This window comes from Gopherus flavomarginatus, chromosome 10 (assembly GCF_025201925.1).
Source record: "Gopherus flavomarginatus isolate rGopFla2 chromosome 10, rGopFla2.mat.asm, whole genome shotgun sequence".
NCBI classification, from domain to species: domain Eukaryota; kingdom Metazoa; phylum Chordata; order Testudines; family Testudinidae; genus Gopherus; species Gopherus flavomarginatus.
In genome coordinates, this window is record NC_066626.1 from 37,385,066 (window position 1) to 37,401,861 (window position 16,796).

The 16,796-nt window shown below is 37.9% G+C and overlaps 1 protein-coding gene across 6 annotated transcripts in view; it reads left to right on the top strand.

Moving 5' to 3' along the window:
• CCDC141 (coiled-coil domain containing 141) overlaps positions 1–16,796 on the top strand; it is a 144,008-nt gene that overhangs the window by 83,635 nt on the left and 43,577 nt on the right. For 5 of the 6 annotated variants that reach the window (XM_050968968.1, XM_050968967.1, XM_050968972.1 and 2 more), the window contains exons 9-13: positions 814–986; positions 8,862–9,003; positions 10,887–11,006; positions 13,417–13,608; positions 14,822–14,998. In XM_050968968.1, coding sequence (XP_050824925.1) covers positions 814–986; positions 8,862–9,003; positions 10,887–11,006; positions 13,417–13,608; positions 14,822–14,998 — 804 coding nt within the window. The remainder of the gene's footprint in view (positions 1–813; positions 987–8,861; positions 9,004–10,886; positions 11,007–13,416; positions 13,609–14,821; positions 14,999–16,796) is intronic. The other variant, XM_050968971.1, reaches the window with a different exon arrangement.

The following is a 16,796-nucleotide window of genomic DNA, read 5'->3' on the forward strand; positions in this document are numbered from 1 at the left end:
GTCCTAGGTCCTAGTGTTAGAGCAATTACACTTTTTTTCTGCTTTGTTAACTGAGTTTCTTCTGAGGTTGCATAACTATAAAATATCTACTAGCAGAGAATATTTCCCTGGTACGGTAAAGCCAATTATGGGCATTTTGGACTAGGCACATTTCTATTTATCTAATAATATTTGTGCATTAACATAATCTTTTCTTGCCTGTGTCTGTTGTCTTTTCTAAGTCACTGTGCCCCATTTGCTCCTTGCTTGTGAAATAGAAACTTCTGCTTGTGCAATGGGAAAATAGAGAATATGAATAATACCAACTACCTGATATGGAAAATTTGTTTCCCCTGCTTCTCAAAATAAGAGTTCAGTGGGACTTAACTCTTGTATATACCCTGGATGAATTTTAAACACAAAAACACAGGATTTGTAATAAATTTGGGTCTATGTACCATACATTTTTTGATGAGTGTGCCAAAGGTCCAGTAATACATGGGGTTCTAAAATATTTTCATCTATATTGCTCAAGCCACTTTGGCTGAGACTCAGAATCACACTGCTCTGATTATTTCTAGAAAACAGATTCTGCTTTTAAACTCAAAATCTGATCCTGGTCTCATGTACTCCCACATAACTCTGTAGACTTCAGCGGGGTTACACCTGTTTATTCCTTTGTGCACTCTAAATGAGATCAGAATCAGGTCCTAAATTAAGTTAGTAGTGATCATTTTTGGAAAAACATGGAGTGTCCATCTAATACATTTGCTTTGTACAAAATAAATGTATATTATAAATAGAAATACTGAAAAAGTGTGTTTCATTTGACAGGCATTTGATGTTCTTGGAGGTATTGAAGCTTACCTTAAGCTCCTTAACTCGGAGGGTTTAAGTTTGCCTATCTTGGCAATGAAGCATGAGGAATTACAGGGAGAAATTAAAGACTGCACAGCTGATGCTTTGCAGAAGGGAAAAGCCTTAGTTAGTAAAGGAGATTCCCACAGGTGAGTAAAAAGTGGTCTATTGCTCCATATTTTTCAACTGTTTCAGATCTTCCACTAACCTGATCAAGGATAAAAACTCATTTAGGGCCAGTCTGTGCCCAGTAACTCTTTGTGCATGGGGCTAGGTCTGAGTGGCATGACTGAGTCCGCAAAATTTGTCATTGTTTTTCTTCACTGATATAATTTGAACAGATTGCTTTGTCTCTTGTCACAAGATTTTTACAACTGTATGCACTATAACATAAATTATGTACATCAAAGGCTATATTAGTGCACGTGGCTGCAATTATGTCAGCGAAATATTTAGGAAAAGACAGTCTGGTCAAGATAAAATAAAATAAAATGTCAACAGGTGGTCATTTTATAACCCCAAATGCACATTGTAAGACCGTTTAAAGCCTACCTGTATATTACATTCAATAATTAATAACTTACTATAACCGATGAACATAATACATATTCAGCTAACTGTAAGAATATGTACAGTTTCTCTGCTTCTTAGTGACCTTCATTTATTAATAAAATAACCTTTCTTTTCCCCCATCTATTGTTAATAGCAAGAATGGTGTAACTCTATGGACCTGAGTGGAGTTACTCCTGGTTTACACCAGTGTAACTTGGATCAAAATCCAAGTTGATTGTTTCCTATTCTTCACAACTTGGTAGGAGATTGATGTAATGGTAATTAGCCATTCCAGGGCTGTAGAAAGTTTTGTTTCAGTGGAGGAACTTCAAAATCTATGTAGGAACTCTAATCGCTTCGAGATCCTGTGCTATCACTTACAAACAAACAAAACCCTAGCAACGTTGCACTGACTTTCATCCAAAGGGGGCTCTCTAGTCCTACTGCATTCTGTGAGTAGCTCCCACTGGAGTTATTTAAAGCTTTGAGCCAGGCAAAGAGAGCCTATAATAAGTTCAATGACTTTACCCATAACACACACAGCTGGTTTTATTGTTCTTGCTGCTGCTTTAACACCTACTGGTATTTAAACAGATAAGCAGAATAGAAGAAACGGTTTTCCTCGACTTGCTTTCATTTCAGTGGTTTTCTGAAGCCAGCAGCAATCACAGACCCCAGTGGCAGCAGATACAATGCAAACAGTATTCCACATTGCATGGCTTTCTAACACAGCATTGATTGATGGTATGGAGTCTGCAGACCTTGTGAGAATGGATCCATAAAATCACTGCAGCCATTAACTTTCTCTCTCCTTTTTAAACATATTCACTGTGTTTGAGTACTCTGCTTCAGACTAGAAGCCCATGTCGCAGTGCTGGGATATTGAAACCTCAGGGCAGGTCGAGAAGGAAAGTGACAAATTGACATGAAGTAATTACGTTAGAGGTTTGCTGTGAAATTAAATAAAAATCCCCCTGTATAGGCAATACTGATAGCAGCAGTGCCAATATGTCCTACTATTTGCTGTAGGCATGTTTCCTTGCTGAAAGAAAACAAACTCTTTTCCAGGGACCTTAAGTTAAAACTTCATATCCAAGTTAACCATCCTTTATGGTATTAATATTTTAGTTTTTGAGCATCCAAAGTTGTGCTCGACATTTTACAAACAAATAAGAAAGATGTGGTTTCTACCTAGAAGACCTTACGATTTAAATATGATAAAACGCAACAAGTGAGAGCAACAAACAATATGTGTAGTGAAGGTTTAAGCAACAGAGTCACAAGAGGTCACTCAAGTTAATTATACACATCTTAATAGTTTATCAAAATATGTATATTTTGAATATTGAAATTTTCCTTATCCTAGCTTTTAAACAAAAACAGACACCTCCCACTTTCTCAAGAAAGAAAACAAAAAACACATCTTCTGTTTTTCCTCCTTCCCCTGCTCATTTCCCTCCAAACCTGACAAGTTCACTTATTACCTAGTTTTAACCTTCCCCTACACTGAATCAGCCTTTATTTATGTTCTATCATCATTCATTATCTGAGACCAAAGTGATCAAATGCAGGTGCCAGAGTTAGATTTCTAAATCTGCATTTGGGCACCTAAATCAAAGTAGCTTGGTTTTCAAAGGGCTGAGTACCTAAAGCATCCATGCTGCAGGTGCTTAACGCCTCTTAAAAGAGAGCAACTTTTATATAGATGCCTAAGTATGGGTTTGGGAATTTAATTTTTTAGGCATCCAGGTTTGGAAATGTTGGTCTAATACACTAGCTTTCTTCTTCCCCACCATACACTCCGAAGAGCAGCTCTCAGAGTCAGGAACTGATGACATCAGAGCGGTGCACAGAAGGTACTACCTTTATGGTGCTCCTGGCAGCCAGTCCTGACATGTCATCTTCAAGATAAGTCACTGCCTCCAGAAATATTTTGAGCTCTAACTAACATGATGCTTCTGAAAGGAGAGCAGGGAAGTCTTCCCTCTTGGTCATTATGAAACCAGTGTGCTATTGGAGGTGTCATCTTTCAAATGAGAAATAAACCTGAGTTCTGACTACTCATCTTGGGAGACTGGCTAGTACTTAGATTACCCAGGACAGGACAATTTCTATGAGTAGCTAAGGGCCTATAGGAGTGCTGTGTCAGGAAAAGGGAGAGATTTTTGGTGGGATTATGTTTGCCGAAAGTAAGTAATGAGTGCTTCTCCCCACCCACTTGACGTAAGATCCTTTAGTTACTTGGTGTTCAGAAGAGAAAAGGATTTGGAGATGGAAGGATTCTTTGTTGTGACAGGTGAGTGAGAAGATTTAGAGGGAGCTGAGGTAAGGATACTGCAGGGAACAAGAGAGAGACAGCAGCTGAGCTCACCTGGGTTCCATCATTTACCTAGAATCTCAAAGACTTGTACTCTTGTCTTTATGGTATGGACTTTAAAGGTTCTATGGAACTTTCAACAAGTGTTCAGGGTGATAGTCCCAAATTTCAGCTTGTGTAATTATATTCCTTCCTAAATTCACTCTATTCCTTCAACTGGATATAAAGTATTCTTCCTAGTTTCCTCTCTCGGGCTGTTGTTGAATGTCTCTGTCCTGTGTTAAATAGCAGTTACTACATTTCAGTCCAGAGATGGCTGCTTTACTGTGGTGAGTGAAATGATCCCTGTATAGGGCATATCATTTTCAAAGTGTTTTTGAATTCTTCAGTATGAGAGTCCTAGGGTGAAATCCTAGCCCCAGGGAAGTCCATGGGAATTTTGCCATTAGAGTCAATGGGGCCTGGATTTTACTTCTAGAGTCCTGGATAGAGCCAAACTTAATACAATATACTAAGAAACCAGGTTTTCTAAAATAAAATATTGGGAGTCAAGGACAGAGAGTAGAAGGGGAAGGAAATTTTAATTTCCCATCAGAAAGACAGTAAAAATAAAGGTCCAGTTAGGAAAGGAAATATAAAAGAATGACCAATGCAAGAGGAGAAACAAAGAGATAGTGTTTTTACAGAAACATACATGGGAATCTCTGTTAGGGCTTAGTCCAGCATGAGGGTATTGAAGAAGTTTAGTCGTATGTTTAAGTGGCTGCTTTGTTACACAAAGGAAAAGAAAGGTGTATTCTGCTGATGTAATAGATAGTTAGCTGTCAAGTGCTTACCACCAGAGAAGCAGCCAATAGAAATTTATGTGGAATTTGAATGCAGGTTGCAGCTCCCTGAAAGAGTAATTGGAACAGAATAGTAGAGACTGTGCCAGCAATGCCCCTCTGCCATGTACATTGGCCAAACCCCCTACTTGGTAAGGCAATGCCCATCTTTTCATGTACTGTAGATATATGTACCTGCTATTGTATTTTCCACTCCATGCGTGTGATGAAGTGGGTTCTAGCCCACAAAAGCTTATGCCCAAATGAACGTGTTAGTCTCTAAGGTGCTACAAGGACTCCTCATTGGTTTTGCTGATACAGACTAACATGGCTACCTCTCTGAATCAAATAGATTAAAAAAATCCAATTCAGATTTTTGTTTCAAATGAGACTATTGGTAGAACATAGTTACTGATTTCATGTGAGTTTCTATTTTTTAAATTAAAGCCTGTTGAAGATACAGTTGCGCTGTAGAAAATGCATTTTATATTAACTCGGAATGTCTTCAATCAGTTGATTTTTGTATATTAAGAAAACCGTTGTTATCATCCTGGCCAGTCTGCTTATCTATCAGTAGTTTAAGATTTTCCCTCATTTCATTGCCGATTAAACTCATTTTTGCCATGTCATAAATTAATTATTTGTATTAAAGGTATGCAGAATCAGTAGTACTTTCCAAGATTTTATTAAGCTCTAAATAATCATCTACAGGAGGCATAACCTTCATCTCTATTAGTGTTTGAAGGAGCTACACTGATAAATTAAAAGGAATATCTCTTCTTTAAGAAATGTTGAAATAGAGGGACAACTTTTTATAAATTTAAGGTTACACTGAAAAATAAGAGGTTACAAGTATGACGAGAAATTAATTTGCAAAATTCTAAAAACTTATTCCATAAATAATGTCCTTTTTTCGATCTTGGATTTCCTACAGTCCACATTTTCTCACCAAATTCAGTCTAATGCCATACTCCATGCATTCTCCCCTTCTGAGGAAGAGTAGAAGGGAGTACAGCAAAATAGAGACAATGGATTTCAGGAAGGCAGATTTTGGTGAGCTCAGAGAGCTGATAGGTAAGGTCCCATGGGAATCAAAACTGAGGGGAAAAGCAACTGAGGAGAGTTGGCAGTTTTTCAAAGGGACACTATTAAGGGCCCAAAAGCAAGCTGTTCCGTTGGGTAGGAAAGATAGAAAAAGTGGCAAAAAACCACCTTGGCTTAACCATGATCTAAAAAATAAGAAGGACTCATATAAAAAATGAATACTAGGACAGATTACAAAGGATGAATATAGGCAAACAACTCAGGAATGCAGGGGCAAGATTTGAAAGGCAAAGGCACAAAATGAGCTCAAACTAGCTACAGGAATAAAGGGAAACAAGAAGATTTTTATCAATACATTAGAAGCAAGAGGAAGACCAAGGACAGGGTAGGCCCACTGCTCAGTGAGGAGGGAGAAACAGTAACAGGAAACTTGGAAATGACAAAGATGCTTGATGACTTCTTTGTTTCGGTTTTCACAGAGAAGTCTGAAGGAATGCCTAACATAGTGAATGCTAATGGGAAGGGATAGGTTTAGAAGATAAAATAAAAAAAAAAAAGTTAAAAATCACTTAGAAAATTTAGATGCCTGCAAGTCACCAGGGCCTGATCAAATGCATCCTAGAATACTCAAGGAGCTAACAGAGGAGGTATCTGAGCCTCTAGCTATTATCTTTGGAAAATCATGGGAGACGGGAGAGATTCCAGAAGACTGGAAAAGGGCAAATATAGTGCCCATCTATAAAAAGGGAAATAAAAACAACCCAGGAAACTACAGGCCAGTTAGTTTAACTTCTGTGTCAAGGAAGATAATGGAGCAAGCAATTAAGGAAATCATCTACAAACACTTGGAAGGTGGTAAGGTGATAGGGAATAGCCAGCATGGATTTGTAAAGAACAAATCATGTCAAACAAATCTGATAGCTTTCTTTGATAGGATAACGAGTCTTGTGGATAACGGAGAAGCGGTGGATGTGGTATACCTAGACTTTAGTAAGGCATTTGATACGATCTCGCATGATATTCTTATCAATAAACTAGGCAAATACAACTTATATGGGGCTAATATAAAGTAGATGCATAACTGGCTGGACAACTGTACTCAGAGAGTAGTTATTAATGGTTCCCAATCCTGCCTGAAAGGTATAATAAGTGGGGTTCTGCAGGGGTCTGTTTTGGGATTGGCTCTGTTCAATATTTTCATCAGCGACTTAGATATTGGCATAGAAAGTACGCTTATTAAGTTTTCAGATGATACTAAACTGGGAGGGATTGCAACTGCTTTGGAGGGTAGGATCATAATTCAAAATGATCTGGACAAATTAGAGAAATGGTCTGAGGTAAACAGGATGAAGCTAACAAAGACAAATGCAAAGTGCTCCAATTAGGAAGGAACAATCAGTTTCACACATACAGAATGGGGAGAGACTGTCTAGGAAGGAGTATGGCAGAAAGGGATCTCGGGGTTATAGTGGACCACAAACTAAATATGAGTCAACAGTGTATGCTGTTGCAAAAAAAGCAAACGTGATTCTGGTGTGCATTAACAGGTGTATTGTGAGCAAGACACAAGAAGTCATTCTTCCGCTCTACTCTGCACTGGTTAGGCCTCAGCTGGAGTATTGTGTCCAGTTCTGGGCACCACATTTCAAGAAAGATGTGGAGAAATTGGAGAGGGTCCAGAGAAGAGCAACAAGAATGATTAAAGGTCTTGAGAACATGATCTATGAAGGAAGGCTGAAAGAATTGGGTTTGTTTAGTTTGAAAAAGAGGAGACTGAGAGGGGACATGATAGCAGTTTTCAGGTATCTAAAAGGGTGTCATAAGGGGGAGGGAGAAAACTTGTTCACTTTAGCCTCTAAGGATAGAAAAAGAAGCAATGGGCTTAAATTGCAGCAAGGGAGGTTTAGGCTGGACATTAGGAAACAGTTCCTAACTGTCAGGGTGGTTAAACACTGGAATAAATTGCATAGGGAGGTTGTGGAATCTCCATCTCTGGAGATATTTAAGAGTATGTTAGATAAATGTCTATCCAGGATGGTCTAGACAGTATTTGGTCCTGCCATGAGGGCAAGGGACTGAACTTGATGACCTCCCGAGGCCCCTCCCAGTCCTAGAATCTATGAATCTAGATAGGCATGGTTGATCGAGTATTCCTCAGCTTCAGTCAAGATGGCTGAACTTGGTCTTCTGAATCACTGGCACTGACCGTATATAAATAGTTGAATCAAGATAAGTACATTAGGAAGTCAGCAGAGATTAAATTGACAAAGTTCACACTTTAGAAGTATTCGTCTTCTAAATTTTGGATTTATTTATTTATCTTTGTCAGAGACGACTTCAATAATAAATTAATTAATATGAGTATTAATTCTTTTTTATGCACCATCTTCAAATCCTAATTCTATGTGATGGTTTGTTTACAATTTGGAGAGAACTGCCTCAAGCATTCATATTATTGCGAATTGGCACCCTGGTGCTTAAATGTTTCAGATTATAAAACAATCAGTGCTTTCTCAATTGATTTATTCTACACTTCTATTCAAACAGCATCTTTAAACAAATGTTAGCTTAGAGAGCGGAGGGAATGAGATGACAAGTTTTGTGCACTTACTGTAAGAAAATTGAAACATTTGAAGGCAAAGTGAAATATCCTTTTAAAAATAGAAATCTAAGCCACTTGGTATGTCAGATATTTTCAATTGTTCATGTTTCATTTCTCTCCCTTCTGCTCAGTTCCTTTAGGGCCAGAATCTAATACCCTTACTTGCACTGAGTAGTACCTTACTTCATAGGTAGTGCAACTGAGGTCATTGGGATTAACAGTGCAAGTAAAAGTATCTCCATCTCAGCCTTACTTATGCATTGAATGTGAAATAATTTGTTAGGAAATGTCATTTCTCTGCTCTGCTCCTTAAGAATTTTACCTGCATTATTACGGTTATGGTTTTTTAAGACTTGAGTTTTTAAAATCTTGCTAAATCATTTCTGATATGAAACAGAAGAGCTATTTTTATTCACCTACTGTCATCTTGCTGGTGCACAAGCCAGGAGAAGTTTTAACAGCTGTATTGTTCCAATTTAGCTCTTGGATGACTGGAATTTCTCTGCTCTGCTCCTTAAGAATTTTACCTGCATTATTACGGTTATGGTTTTTTAAGACTTGAGTTTTTAAAATCTTGCTAAATCATTTCTGATATGAAACAGAAGAGCTATTTTTATTCACCTACTGTCATCTTGCTGGTGCACAAGCCAGGAGAAGTTTTAACAGCTGTATTGTTCCAATTTAGCTCTTGGATGACTGGAATTCAGGAAATGATAGAATATGTTCAGAAAAGAGTGGATCAACTAATCAGACAGTGTCCTGCTTACAAAGAACTTGCTTTAAAGAAACAAGGGCTCACTGCCTCACTAGAAGACTATCTAAAGAAGGTACATTATAAAAGGCATCCTCATTAATGTATTCATGCAGACTGCATTGAATTTCTGTACTATAGCTGTTAGAACATTAGAGTTCGCTTCTGACTGAATAATACCAAATAATGTACTTAGGTAAATTGTACCTATGAAATGCTTAGTGCAGCTGTAGGCACCAGTAAACTTAAATGCCTTGCTCTGAAAATGATGCTGATTCTACAAACACATTATACCTATTAAATAAATCATGAATTTGGATCATCAGCCCTTTGTTTTGGCAAAGATGAGCAAGCAATCCAAGACTGTGACTTGCATGCAAGTTTCCTGCATTCTTTATATTTTTTTCCCAATTTTGTTTTGTGGACAATGAGAAAGGAGGCAAAGCAAACTTGGGGGACAGTAGGAATGGGGATTGTGAACCACTGCACAGGTGATGTGATTTCTCTGTGCTGCCAAAGGAAAGTGTATCACATTCACAATAACAGCTCCTTTTACTCACTAAGGAACTGATCCTGAAAGGTACTGAAAGCCTGCTGAGTGTCTTCAGCTCCCTCTGGCCTCTGTTAAGTTACATTAGAGCTAGAATAGGCACATAGGGCTTCCCTTCGAGCCTATGTGCCTGTTCTACCTCTAATGCAATATAATATTTGTAGCAAGGTGCATAGCAAAGACATCCCAAAGTGCAGACCAAAACAATTAAATCATATTTAATGATTCAATAATTATTCAATATGCAATTTGACATTTTATAATGTACACATGATGCTTATAGTGAACTATTCTGAATCAAATGGTAAGAAGTCAATTTGCTATCCATGGATTCCTTTACACACATTTTCTATAAGTGAGGTTTTGGGATATTGGAGCGTGATGAACATACTGCATAGTTTAAGTAGTCTAGAAGAAAAGACTCACTGGTATCTGCTGTTGGTCCTGCACAAAAGGCCTCACTAGAAAAATGTGAATCTAAATCAAATGAATTCGCTAAATGTAACTATTTTTTACTTTATCATTTTTAGACCCACATTTTCATGTGGTCTCTGATTCTGAGTGCCTCAGTTTTGGGCACCCTGCCTCAGACGCCCAGAATTGGAGGACATTTTGAGCATTTGAGCCAAAAGGTCTCAGCTTTTCTCACAGAATGCTACCCAGTGTCTCATCCTCCCAAGTAAAACACTTCCCATTGTAAGCTCTCACTAAAGCCGAGCATTCTGAAGGATCTGGTGCTAAATTAGGCTCCCTTTGACACATACAATTCCTGGACCAAATTCAGAAGTCCCGTTTTAAAATGGATGGTAGACGTGAATTCACATTCCTAGCAGTGGCTATGTATACCACATATAGAGTCATCTGCAGCTGCTCTTCATGACCTATCCTGTTGCCAGCATGCATGCATAACTCTTGTTGTCATTAAGGGAAGTTATGTGCACATATCTACATAAAATAGACCTTTTAGATTGCTAGAAAAGTTTTAAAGATTTTTTTTTAAATGGCCTAATCTATAAAACAAAACTTTTTTAAAACATGAAGTATCTTGAAAGTATTAAGTTAAAAGTAGTAAATTCTAGATTATAACATTGTGAAGCTTCAAATTTACTAAAATAACAATGCTGGATTAATTAGGGATAGAGAAAAACAATTTAGATAAAATATGAGAGAGCAGGCATGAATCTTTGTCTCAAGTGCAAACCAGACCTTTTAGTTAGATTTGAAATAGTTAGAAGAATTTGGTTGGTTGGATTTTTTGTTTTTGGCATCCTCTGTATTTCCTGAAATCAAAGTGGTGAAATGCCAAGAGCTAAGTCTGTTCCCTCACTTTGTTCTATTCAAGTTTGTTTTTATAATGCCTAGTGATGTAAATTAATATAATGATGTATATATTATATTTTTAACTAAAGGTATCATTGTCAATTAAAAAAGTCAGTCCGATACTTGCAATCAGTATGGATCCTGGTTCTTGTTTGACTGAGTCAGAGAAAGTTTTGAACGAATACCTAGAACTGTCTAATCAAGCTAAGGTAAAAAAAAAAAAACTTTTAATATGCTATTACCCTAAGTATTTTTAGACACAAATGTATACTTTAAAAATTCCAAAATTGCTGAGATGCTTAGCTTGGGATGGGCACGTTTCCTTAGAAGGAAAATAGGTCTTCATTTTTATTAAATCTGATAGTCCATCAACAATAATATAACTAAAACTGCAAGTAGATAATTTTTACAGGTACTCTCCATTCTCATCTCAGCCCTATCTTTTTTAGTATCAACCTATCCTCTGTTAGTATCTCAAGACCCAAACACAGTCAGACTTTATTACTCTTGGAAATGTCATGTTCTTGATGTATATCACTGATCCACCAACTCTTGGGATGTCAAAAGTTACATGTTCAAGAATGTGGTCATCAAAAATTCCAATTGTGAGATTCTCTCTCCCACTCAGGTTCCTTCATGCTGCGTAAAAGAGCTGGAACGATGTAAAAGCCCAGGTCCATGCGCAGGTGTTGTAGAGACAGCCATAAGGCTGCCTTCTGAGACCTCTTGCAGCATGAATCATTGCAGGGAGGCTGTTATAACCAGACAAGCCCCACAACATACAAAAGGGGCTTAAAGCTACTTTAGCGCTCCCGCCTCCTCCACCAGCCCACTTATTAGTAATCTGTTGGAATCTCACTCCAGCTTCATATTTCAAGACTAAGCTGGGAGCTCTTTAAAAATGCAGCTGTACATATTCTCTTTGGAACTAGTCCCAGTTTGAGTATATTTCTGAAAGCTCAATATCTTTGTTCTTTTTCCTTGTTGTCTTGTACCAGTTTATATAATCCAATAATCTGATTTGTGCAGTAGCACTGAAACCAAAATTCAAGGAGAAGCAATTCTGAAGAGCACTCAGCAAGAATATAAAAGTAACCGAAGCTTTATAAGAGCCATTCTTTGTGGCAAATGAGCATGCAATAATTTTTGCCAACATTTCTGCTCAATTTGTGTAACACTATTCTGACGCGGATATTTCCTTTGCCCGTTGTGATCTTTCTCTAGAAATTGTATAATGTGCTTTTGACTACAGTATCCTCACCACTTACACATTCCTTCTATGGAATTTCACAGGGTATATGGCTTGCATTCTGGCTGAGTTTCAGAGATAAATATACCATGTGCTATGAATCCAAAAGATGGACTAAAGTATCCAAAACTATCTTAGGCCTCTAGATATAGAAATATATGCATCAAACACCACTTTTCCTACAATAGTTCATAGTTCTGATGCCATCCTCACAGGTGCAGTTTTGGATGATAACATTGTGCATTCAGGACAATAATTCCATAAATTCACATTTTAAAGTATTTATGTATTTTTTGAGAAAAATTGGGATCCAGAAGTCATTTGAAAAACACATAAGCAAAAACCTCTGATTTGTTTCCTGAAATGATTAACCATCATGTTTGCAAGTTTTCACATTTAAGTGAAACCCTGGATCCTTTCAGTGCTAAGGCTGTAACTGCTAGCTAGGCTTTTCACTAGGGTTGGATTTTATTCGTGCCCATTGTTATGGGTTCTTGAGAATGAAGTGTTGCTGTCAAAGTCCTTTCTGGCAATTTATTCACTAGGTTCCATATAATATCAAACCAATATTTAACTTGAGGAAGAGGTGTTTCAGATTTTGTGGGGCCCACTAGAAAAAGTAGGTGTAATGCTTGAGTAAAACATCTGTGCTTGCCCAGAGTTGTGAGCCTACACAGTAGAGCTGAAAAACAGAACTGGCTGATTCTATCAGTGCGGTGGTAATATTCAGGAAATCTGCACAACCCACCCATAGGTGGGAGGGATAGCTCAGTGGTTTGAGCACCGGCCTACTAAATCCAGAGTTGGGAGCTCAATCCTTGAGGGAGCCATTTAGGGATCTGTGGCAAAAATCTGTCTGGGGGTTGGTCCTTCTGAGGTTCTTTCCAACCCTGATATTCTGTGATTCTATAAAATACTACTGGGTTTGGGGAGTGGAGACATGACGTGCTGTTTGGTTCCTATTCTGACTTTGGAGGCTTGCAGATTTGCACTGCATGGGACCTTACTGACCATAACCTTGGTTGTGGGTGGCACATCCCTTGTCCTCTGTCAGTGTTCCCAGGTGCAGAATTTCCATTGCTTTTTTGTCAAGTGGCTACACTGATTTTAAATATTCAGACACACATTTTTTCCATTTAAAATTAGCATATTTTATTATGTTCAAGCTTTGTGTTTGGTTTCAAAACTGTCACTGGAGGGGGATGTTTAGCTTTGGCATTTAATGTACATTTTGAGTTGTTCCTTTGCTATATAGGTGGGTGGGCTAAACAGAAAGAACCAATAGTGCCAGAAATAAACATTTAGGATGTGAATTTTCACAAACCCTTTCCAATCACCGTGTACTGTGTTCTATGCTTATGCCCTCATAGGAAACATCACATGAACTGGAAGCAGCTGTGAGACTTATTAATGAAGTGGAAGAATTTGAACCTGCAGAGGTGGCAGCTTTCTCTAGCAAAGCTGACCTTCTAAATGAAGAACTGACAACACTTAACAAAAATATTAGTTCAAAACTAGATGTTCTAAAAGCTTATGTGGCATTTTTAAAGTCAGCGAAGGAGGTATAGATTCCCTACTGAATTACTGGACTTTATTCTGTAATTTTACAAGAAGGAGAGAGAACAAGGATTTTGTCTAGCCTTTGTCTAGGGCTGCTATGGCAGGGAAACTGTGCAGGCCTCCAGTAGCTACACAGCCTATAGGCTGCAGTCTATTCCAAATGAGGTAATTTTCCTCAGAAAGGGCCTCAGTTAAATCAGTGCAAGAACTGTGTGTAGTTCAGCCCTGGTCAGTAAATTTACCCAAGCATAAGGATTTGCATGCATGCAGTTTTTGCACGGATTTAACTACATTGGTTTAAGACACCTATGTAGTTAAACCAGTGCAACCCGTCAGGTAGGTATCTATATAAAAGTGCTAACATTGGTACAGCTTGCCTCAGTAAATTAACCAAAACCAAGCCATACTAATATAATTTCTTTGTATTAGTATAATTATGTCCACATTAGGGTCCGGTTTTTCTACCAATGTAATTAAATTGGTAGAAAAAACAAAATGTAGTTAAATTGGTACAAAAAATGAGTTAAAATTATGCAGGTGTAAACCACTCCAGCTGAGACAATAATCAGTCCCTTCATTTCTAATATGCTTTTGGTAACTGATAAACCTGGGCTAGTGATAGAACTAGGTTTTTTTTGGATCCTTGTTTTTAAATACTTTGATACTATTCACTAATATTTTCCTTGTGTGCTTTAAACTAAAATGAGAACAGAGGTGGAACAGGATCTTTTAAATAAATTTGGCCATAGCAATTAAGCTCTCAATTCTAGTGACACTAATTAAGAACAAGATCACGTTTACTTGTTCATATCCTAATGTTTGACTTTCAATATTTTTTTGTTTGTCACGTGTTGTATTTATCTAATCTTAATTTTTGTTACCTCACATTATATAGAGCTAAGCAACTTATATTTACAAAATAGATGACAGACATTGAACAAATTGCTAACAACTTAAAAACATATTGCTGTGTGCTTAGAAGCTCTCATTGAATAATAAACTTTTCACTTTGGTTCCTAGCCTACTTGCCAGCTATTAAAATAGGTTTCTGGGTTACTTAACACACTTCTGCTTGTTTTATGATAGTCCAATTTTCTGTAGAGGAAGATGTGGTTTAAAACATGGAAAGCATTCATTAATGTATTACTCAAATCTACCACCAAGTCTGATTTTAGAGGTTGAGGCCTGTACTTTTATTCTTGCATTTTTCTGCAGGTAAATGACCAAGCTCAAAGTCTGAAGGAATTCTATAAATCTGAGCCTGTGCAAACAAAGAGTGAAGCTGAAAACAAGACTGTGATTGAGTCAGCTGATACTCAGTGGCCGATTGTTTTAAAGAAGATTCTTTCCACTCAAGATATGGGGCATGATTTTATTAATTCATTAAATTTGGTGAGACTGTAGTTCACTGAGTTATCACCGTAGCAAGGATTAATTGTTAAATTCACAATCATAACTTCAAATATGCACTAAACTACAATAACCGTTGACAGATTAAGAGTAGATCTTGGATCCTACTCCCATGCCCTGAGGAGCTTGCCCAGGGCACAGTATTTCTACTGCGTGTCACAGGGGCGGAGGGCGGAATCATAATTAGAACTGAGTAAAATTTGGAATTTCTACCTGTGGGAAATTTTGACACTTTTTTTTTTCAAAATGGTTTTTTGTTTTTTTTATCTTGGCAGCACAGAAATTCTAAAAAAAATTGATTTGGAAATGGCAAAACATTTCATTTTGACATTTGCAATAGAAAAAAAACATTTAGACATTTCTGAAATTGAAATGTTTCCATTTGTTTTGCTGAATTCACTCCAAAGGCTCCTTTTCAAGTGAGATCAACATTACACAGCATTTCCCGAGCAGATGGCCTTATGAGAGGCATAGTTTGGGTCCCCCATTGTCTCCTATGAGCCAGTCTCCTTGGAGGACTACCTATGTGTCCATGCTGCATTGTGGAGGATGAAGTCCTCCAGGGAGACTTACTCAAAGGAGACAATAAGAGGCCCAAACTACACTTTCCATAAAACAATGCTAGTAAAATAGCCTTTAATTTTTTTAACTGATTTGAAACCAAATTTTTTGGGTCAACTCAATATAACAAAATATCTTGATTCAGGCTGAATTGACCCAAAACAAAATATTTCATGTTGATTTTCTCATCAGAAAAACTAATGTTTTTAGCAAATTTGAAAATTTTGGTTCTGCAGAACCTGCATTTGCTATCAAAAAATCATTCCCATGGAAAATTCCTGACCAGCTCTAATAATGATGTCATGGCTGTAAAGCAAACACAATATTGATGGCTCCAACCCTAATAACAGCAATGTGGTTAAATTGGGAGGAAATTCTTAGGTGAGAATTATTTTTACCTTGAAATTTCAAAGGAAGTTAAGGCAGCTTAAACATTTTATTATCACCTAATTCTTGTAGATTGATCTTTCAGAATTTGAAAACCTTCCATTACAGTGCATTAGGGCATGCCTGGATATGTGTAACCCTCTTCAGGCCATGCAGGAATTGCTAGCGAGTGACCAGCTGATCCAGCTGTGTATAAGGATAAAATGCATTTGTAGACAATGTAAAGTTGAGATCATCCCTCCCATAGTCTCCATTCATGGATCACTCCCATCCCATGCAGAATGTGAATGAGGAGAGCTAGGTCTGCACCTCTCAACCCTCTTCTGCACCTTGTGGAGGGCAGTTGGCATATCTGGGATCTGCATGAGTAGGCTGGACACGTAGAAGCCAGGAGCAGGAGCAAGTAGGTCAGCCCTATGGAGTTTAAGCAGAAAAGATTATATAGCTAGGGACGGTATTATTTCTCCTACTGAGGTGCCTTCTGAGAGTCCCAGGGGCCACCACAGGATCTCTGTTAGCATGATTTTCATGGAGCTGTGCCATCTGGGGTTGTGGAAGCACAGGGTCTCCATGCAGATAACCCTGGCCTTTTGCAGATCCCTGATCCTTTGTGGGCTGGCCCTAACTCCTTTTCCACTTGGGATACAGGAAACCCCACCCCATGAAAGGAACAATAGGGGAGGAATTGTGTAAAGAGATCGTCATGGACATTTTTTCCCAAACCCCCTTCTTATGGGTTTCTCCAGAGGAGGAAAAGTTTCAGGCCATTGGTCTTTAAGTGAAGTGGTGACCTCCAGATTGGAGGCAGGCAATGCTTAGTTCTGTCACTGAT